At 42.6% G+C, this 7666-nt stretch overlaps 2 protein-coding genes across 6 annotated transcripts in view; one reads left to right on the forward strand and one right to left on the reverse strand.

The window, feature by feature from the left end:
• hspa12b (heat shock protein 12B) overlaps nucleotides 1-1043 on the forward strand; it is a 37205-nt gene extending 36162 nt beyond the window's left edge. For 4 of the 5 annotated variants that reach the window (XM_062065191.1, XM_062065194.1, XM_062065192.1 and 1 more), the window contains one exon: nucleotides 98-1043. In XM_062065191.1, coding sequence (XP_061921175.1) covers nucleotides 98-568 — 471 coding nt within the window. In that variant the 3' untranslated portion in view covers nucleotides 569-1043. The remainder of the gene's footprint in view (nucleotides 1-97) is intronic. The other variant, XM_062065193.1, reaches the window with a different exon arrangement.
• On the reverse strand, nucleotides 1008-6355 carry cct7 (chaperonin containing TCP1, subunit 7 (eta)). Its single transcript, XM_062065195.1, has 12 exons — nucleotides 6232-6355; nucleotides 5593-5676; nucleotides 5463-5532; nucleotides 5294-5400; nucleotides 5035-5213; nucleotides 3484-3655; nucleotides 3242-3406; nucleotides 2978-3166; nucleotides 2116-2213; nucleotides 1897-2029; nucleotides 1615-1821; nucleotides 1008-1535 (listed from the first exon to the last, which is right to left on the reverse strand). Exons 1-12 carry the CDS (start codon nucleotides 6337-6339, stop codon nucleotides 1305-1307), a joined length of 1743 nt encoding a protein of 580 aa, XP_061921179.1. The 5' UTR covers nucleotides 6340-6355; the 3' UTR covers nucleotides 1008-1304.
• Between the last annotated feature and the right edge of the window lie 1311 nt (nucleotides 6356-7666).

Consider the following 7666-nt stretch of genomic DNA (forward strand, 5'->3'; position numbering starts at 1 on the left):
AGCAGAACATAGAAATAATTCAAAAGACATAAAAAGCATCCCAATCTACCATAATTGGACTTAGGGAATGTATGACGGTTGTCTACATCTTTGTCAGGTGCGAGTGCGTCGATGCCCACTGACATACGGCGTTGGAGTCTTGAACCGCTTTGTGGAGGGTCGCCACCCACGGGACAAGCTCCTCATCAAGGATGAGCGTGAGTGGTGCACCGACATCCTGGACCGCTTCGTGTCCGTGGATCAGTCGGTGGCTCTGGGCGAGGTGGTGAGGAGGAGCTACACGCCGGCTCGCCGTGGCCAAAGGAAGATCATCATCAACATCTATTGCAGCACCACGGATGATGTGACGTACATCTCTGACCTGGGGGTCAGGAAATGCGGGATGATGACTTTGGACCTGCCTGAGCAGGCATCTCCAGCGGGAGCATCAGGGCCAGCAGGAGTAGGACAGGTGCGCAGGGAGATCAGGGCCAGCATGCAGTTTGGTGACACAGAAATCAAAGTCACAGCCATGGACGTCATCTCCAAACGCTCAGTCAAGGCTTCCATTGACTTCCTGTCTAACTGAAGGATCAAAATACTGCCTTGACTTCCTGTCTAACTGAAGGATCAAAACACTTTCTACAAACTGTGACACTTTAAAAAAAGAATCCAAATAGAATCAAATAATTTGTAGAGTAATATAGCAAAATACTGTTCATCCTGGAGTGCTTCTCGATATCATCTTACCTCATTTTATTCCAAGTCTGCATGCTCATTGCTGTTCGACCAATCAGTGGCAGAAAGTATTAACTAGAAGAATGCATCAGCGGAGTAATATTTCATAGGCAGCCATCGCTCTCAATAATGTTTCATTTTTTGTTGGGCTAATCAATTGCTACGAGTGGCATAAATCAAACAACTAGATTCATATTTTCCATAGTAGATTGTCTTTTGAAGCAAGACATGTTCCATAATCAGCGCTGCTGTCTGGGTGATGCTAAAAGAACACAAAAGGAGCAGGAAAGTAACTTCTTAATCTGTGCATTTATTGTTAAGTTTGTTCCAATAAATATGAGAGCACTTGATGCATGTTAAGAACTTCTCCTTTCAGTGCATGTTTCCTGTGTCAAAGATGAAAGTTACAGAACAGTTCCAGAGGTGGAGAGGATGATGTGCTAACATGATGGCAAAACTCACGGTGAAAAAAGTATTCATACATGAAATGTCAAAGAAAATGCAGTTTGCTATGTGTGGGTAACTACTTCCATCTTCAGACATCCAAATACAATATTTGGACTCCAAAGCTCCTTTTTAACTGGGTCTTAATGCGCATGGGGTCTCCCGCGGCCTCTGCCCCTTCCAGCGCCGCCTGGTGGTCCGTCCATACTGCTGCGTGGGTTCTTGATGGTCTCGTCGACTGACAGGATGAGGCAAGCCGCCTCTGAGGCTGCGGTCAGCGCGTTGATGCGAACAACTGACGGCTCCCACACGCTGGCGTTAAAGTTGTCTGCGATGTCCTCGTTGTTGATGTCCACGCCGTACCACATGCCGCCCTGCAGCACAACTTATCTTCAATTCTGGAACACATTGGAAGAGGCCTGCACGGAGACCTGATGTGGGAGTGGTTCTTACCTGGGCATGTTTAGCACGCAGCTTGTTGAGGATGTTGGTGGCGTCGAAGCCGGCGTTGTCACACAGCTGACGTGGGATGATCTCCAGGGCCTTGGCGTAGGCACCTATCAAAAGCTGCTGCTTGCCTGGAATGGTTCTGGAATAATCCCTCAGGTACTTGGACAGCTCCATCTCCACAGCCCCGCCTCCTGCCACAACAGAGTCATTCTGGAACAAAAGTTTGACAGTCAGCATCCAGCTCCACACCAACTATCATTCTAAAAGTATCATTCATGTTCTCACCTTGAGGGCTCTGCGCACAATCATGATGGCGTCATGCAGCGATCGCTCCGTCTCCTCTGTGAACTGTTCTGCTCCGCCCCTCAGGATGATGGTGCACGTCGTAGTCTTGGGACATCCCTTGAAGAAGTTATACCTACAAAAACACCAAAGTTGTCACCTACTGATGCAAGTAAGCTTTATATTTAAATGGTGTGTGTGTGTGTTCTGGTCTTCCTTTACCTTTCTCCTCCCACTTGCACCTCCTCAAAGAGCTCACACAGGCCCAGGACATCATCTGTCATGTTACCTACTGATGTCTGGATGGAGCCCCCACAAGCCTGCAGGTCACATTCCACAAATGAGCTGCTTTATTAGCTTCTTCACATAAATTCTGTTAGGACAATTAATCAAATCCTGATCGCAATTTCGATTTTGGGGAGAAAACAATTAATGGTCCGCAGAACGTGCATGCAGTTTCCTGAGCTTGTAACGGCGACACGGATGAAAGCCTCAAGTCGTCTCTTAACTCATGAAGCTCGGAACAGCAGCACACTTCCCACCTTCACAATAACAGCGATGTGCACAACATCTGTTCTGACTGCACTAACAAAATAAAGGTTTCAAAAAAAGTACCTCACATAAGCATGATGTACTTAAAAGACTTGATAAAATTACACCAATTATGCTTTTACTTAAAATATTGGTCAATATTGTCCAAATATGTATTAAGCCAATAAATGTATAATATTTCATTATTTAATTAAACATTTTATTAAATTGTGTTTATGACACAAAAAGCAAAAACTCCATGGTGGTAAATTACTGTAAGTGTAAAAGGTAAAAAACGGAATTCCCCAATATTTATTTTTTACATTCCTTCAAATGTAAATGTATCATTGTTAATATTATTTTTACTTGTTTGTTTGTTAATAATGTATATCCCAGTTTTCCTTTTAAATTATATTTAAAGTTGAGTTCTGGTGGTACAATAAATACTCATGCTTTTAAATTAGTCGTGTCATTAATCGTGACTTCAGTATAAATCAAAATAATTGTGATGATTATTTTTGCCATAATCGTCCAGCCCTAAATTCTGTCTTACCATCATGGTCCTCTTCAGGTCTTCCTCTTGGACCCTTCCAGCACAAAACAAGTCTCTGTCAGCAAAGTACTGAGTGGCCACATCTCCAATGGGTAATTTGGACAGGACCACTTTGGCTCCTGATTGGTAGATCTTCTCCAGCTTGTCGTAAAGGATGTTCCACTCTGCATTCACGATGGCTTGGTAATCCTGCGGAGAAGGACAATGAAGACTACTTCAGGCAAGGCAGGTAAGAATGAGAACATTTTGTCGGGCTCTTTGTACCTCCACAGATTTAACTCGAACCTCAGCGTTGTCCTTCTCGGCCTTCAGCTCCAGCTCCACGTTAAGCAATGCAATCCTTGGCTTCTCATAACGCTTGGGCTGCATCTCAAAGCCCGCATAAGAGAAAGTCTTCTTGAAGGCAACTCCAGAAATCAACTGAGAATCCTGGAAGGGGGTAAGAAGATGGAGGAATCAGAGTCAAATTCTATTTTGCTTTATGGGAGTTAACAAAAAACCTGCACCTCCAAGCCTCCTCCCTGGACCTTCTTGATGCCAATCATCTTGAGCGACAGCAGCTCATCCAAAGACATGACAGCATCCACCACCATCTTGGAGAAAAAATCCTTTTGGCCGGCAATCAGCTTGGAGTTGAGCGCCGTGGCCGCGCACTTTTCCAAAAGCTGCCTTTGCTCCCTGAGCAGACAAGGTGGGCGTCAGCGGCAGACTAACCGCGGATTTCCTGCATAATGGTTCCACCGTCGTACGTTTAGTCTTGGGACAATACTCAATAAGTCAACCGAACGATAAATTAAAATGAACTCGATAACTCTGCCATCATCGACAAATTGCTAGGTCGGTGTATTCGTTTTCTTTGTCTCTTGCTTTCAAACAGGGTGCAAGAGGGTTCACTCTGTGCATCGCTCTCATCACCTGAGCCTGTTTATTAAACAGCAGGATTAAATGAACTGAGTTATTACTCTCGTTAGTCATCCACAATCTTTGTCTCTTTGGGTGGAGGCGGGACCCCTAGCTTCTACACACGGAGCATCGCTAGTGAGAATGACCACCAGGTAACAAAAATTAGGATGAAAAAGATGATTGCAAAGCCAAATGTTCAGTGTCGGAATATGTTAAACGAGCAAGATGAGCCCATTAACGAACAAACGAGCAAGTATGCCAAAACTGTTGGAAAGCGATGGCAATAAAACTGACAAACCAAACACGTTTTTTCCAAAAACGGAAACACTTCCCCATCAAGATTTATAATATTTATTGAGTACAATTTTTGCTATTTTGAGATTTCAGTCTGATGTATTTGTATTATTTATGATAGTCAGAAGTTCTTGAGCTTCCAAATTACAATGAAAAAAAGAGAGAAATCAAACCTTATTGCGTTTAAAAGAAATACTTGCATTAAAATTGTGATTACATTTGTGCTTCAATTGGTCTTAAATAATGCTGAAAATAATTTTAGGCGAGTGCTACCGATCTCAGGGCAGACACTAACCACAAGGCCACTGAGCAGAATCAATGTTAACATGAATAATTGGTTCTCGCCTTGACAAAATACACGCACGCCGTAACACATTGGCTGACAACGTTACACCTTAAAGCATGTGATTGATAAAAATAAATTATCACGTTGATAATTGTCAAATATGAATGAAAATGTATCACTTCCGGGTTAAGGCTTAACCCAAAAGACGTGCACACTTGTTACACGGTCTAATAGACATGCTGTTTTCATTAATTCGCTCCTCGCCGTCACAAGCTCCGGAATTTGCATGCAGCAATGCTCATTAATCGTTGCTTTTGGATTATTGTATTTGCATGATAGTGAGAAGCCATAATCTATATCAAAATTCAATTAATTGTCCAGCCCTAATTTTTATTTTTAGTGGTAGTTGAATTTTAAAGGTTTGTGTACAAAGCTCGCCAGAGGTTTTGTTGCTGCTGTGTTGTTGCTTTCTACAAATACAACAATAAAGTCGTTTTGCAAGGCGGTCATTACGTCTCTCGTGGAAAATCAGGGGCAACACTATGGAAAGAGACAAAAGGAAAAGAGCGCTCACTGCTTGTCGTCTTTCTTCACAGGTACAGCGATCTCCTTGAGCTTGTTGACCGCCAGGCCGGTGGCTGTGCGGAACGCTCGGATGATGGTCTGAGGGTGGAGACCCTCTTCCACGTACGGTTTTAACTGCTTCAGGAACTCTGCAGCGAGGAGAGTGACTGAAGTGGTGCCATCTCCGACCTAAATTTGGGTATGGAGGAATGATGGGACTTTTAAATCCACGCGGGAGACACCCACTTAGCTTCGCCACCGACAAATACCTCGGCGTCCTGTGACCGAGCGATGTCCACTAGGGTCTTGGCTGCAGGGTGAACCACATCCAGCAGCTTCAGGATGGTGGCTCCATCATTGGAGATGGTGGCCTTACCTACAAAACATTTAGCTCCCTTCAATAAGGCTGCTAAAAAGCACAAAGCAGTTTCCTCTCACCTCTGTTGTCCACAATCAGTTTGTCCATCCCTCTGGGTCCAAGGGTGGTCCTGACTGACTCAGAAATGACCTGACGGAGAACATTTTTATTCCATACTTGCACTATCACAAGTGGAGTTTATTTTCCTACCTGGCAGGCATTGATGTTGCTGATGAGCTGAGGGATTCCCTGGGATGAGTCTGTCCCTTCCTTCAGCAGGATAACCGGTGTGGGCTGTGGACACAGGTTAGTGTGTAAGGATGGACAATTACATCTTCATGACACACGTCAACAGCACCAGAGGCAAGGCAACCATGAAAATCCCCCAACACATTTAATGGTTACATAAAGAAATGTTGGATGAAAAGACACTTTCAAATAGCCAGTTAGCTAAATTAGCTTTGTCATTGTGCTGCTGCTACCATTCATCAGAGACCAGCATGTACTGCTGCCAATTGTTGACTAAATTATCGTACAAAAATTGACGTAACATGAACTATTGAAGAAGTCCACTGCAGTTTGGAATTCAACTTTGATTCACACCGTCACTGTCATCGACGGCTATCATGCTAGTAGCATCGTATACGCCTATTGGCAGTTGTTAGCTTCTGGATGCTAACGCTATCTTGGTTCATTTAAAAGGCAATTTCCACAAAGAAGTGCTCCCCAGCACGGAAAACACAATGCTGTTTCAACGCAGACTACTTTGAGTGCGGTCCGACGCAAAGAAACACATAGATGGCGAAGGATTGTGTTTCAGATTGGAGGCGAGGACAATAGTGCGCTCACCATCATCTTTGCAGTTCCTTCGAGAAACGTCGGACCGGCATGCAATCCCACAATGCTTTGCGGCTCAGTGCTGCGTTCAAGAGCATGCGCCGATGATGGCGATGGCATAATAATCAAGCTGGAGCCACAATTAAACAACAGGGTAAAAATAATCGATGAAAACATACAAAGTTGATGGCCACTAGACAATAACACGATGTTGCCTGCATTTCAATTCGAGCACTTCCATTCAAACTGATTACACCGCAAAAAAGGGGACTCATAAAATCTGAGAACAAATACGTTACATACACTTACGCAGAGCTAAAATAAGTTAAAATTAAATTCATAGAAAATAAATAATAAATATGCATTACTCAGTCAATTGACTCAGAGTCGTGTACACAGAAAGTATGGACAACTAAACAACCGGCGCCATGTTTGCTACCAAGGACGTGTGCGGCGGCTGTGCCCGGAGGAATGTAATTGCTGTCTTCTGACTTTAGTTTTCCTGACAAAATAAAGCAAAAATAATACCTCTAATTATAGTTTTAAACTTACTCCAGCTCCCAAACTTACAATAAATCATGCTTTTATTTAATCAACATTAGATTTTGCGGTCATATTAGATTCACTCCGCTGTATTCGTTCATGCAGTGTTTAGTGACCTGCTGATACGACAGTAGATAGTAAATCTACACTACTTTACAAACTAGACTGACTATTTTAAACTTAGTATATCCAAGTTTTATTCCCGTAGTCATTTCCTTTGACAAGATATATCGAATGCTTGCTGGAATTTACGATGTTCGTATGTTTTGCTAAAATGGATTAGCAAACAGGTGTAAAAGAAAGTGCATCACTATCCTCCTTCAAAACCGCACTAAAACAACACATCTAGGCAACTTCAACCCTTGACACCCTCCCCCTTCCACATCCCACCTCCCTGGATTGTAAATAACCAAATGACAATAATCAAATGTATTTCTAATGTATATACTTGTTCTTAAGCTATCTGAACTCACTATGTTCTCTGCTCGCTGTACATATCCTACCAAGTCAGACCTACACTGTTTCAATGCCCATTTCTCTGATGATGCAATTGTTGATGACTGAAGTATGCTGTTATCAACCACACCCTCCTCATCCCACCCCCCGGATTGTAAATAATGTAAATAATTCAATGTATATACTCTGATGATTAACTTGTGTGATGACTGTATTATGATGATAGTATATATTTGTACTATGAATTGTTTACGTGGACCCTGACTTAAACAAGTTGAAAAACTTATTCGGGTGTTACCATTTAGTGGTCAATTGTACGGAATATGTACTGAACTGTGCAATCTACTAATAAAAGTTTCAATCAATCAAAAAAAAGCCTAGCACATGTAGTTACTAATATATTTACATTTCATATGATATGCTTTTTGAGAGACATTGTAAATTACAA

This window comes from Entelurus aequoreus, linkage group LG12 (assembly GCF_033978785.1).
Source record: "Entelurus aequoreus isolate RoL-2023_Sb linkage group LG12, RoL_Eaeq_v1.1, whole genome shotgun sequence".
NCBI lineage: Eukaryota > Metazoa > Chordata > Actinopteri > Syngnathiformes > Syngnathidae > Entelurus > Entelurus aequoreus.

What these genes read in the sequence shown, in the direction of transcription:
- cct7 (XM_062065195.1), bottom strand. Translation starts at nt 6,339, where the DNA reads ATGCCATCGCCATCATCGGCGCATGCTCTTGAACGCAGCACTGAGCCG. An exon ending in GTGCAAGTGGGAGGAGAAAG is followed by an intron (nt 2,030 to 2,115) that starts GTAAAGGAAGAC and finishes GTGTTTTTGTAG; the next exon opens with GTATAACTTCTTCAAGGGAT. An exon ending in TGCGTGCTAAACATGCCCAG is followed by an intron (nt 1,536 to 1,614) that starts GTAAGAACCACT and finishes GTTGTGCTGCAG; the next exon opens with GGCGGCATGTGGTACGGCGT.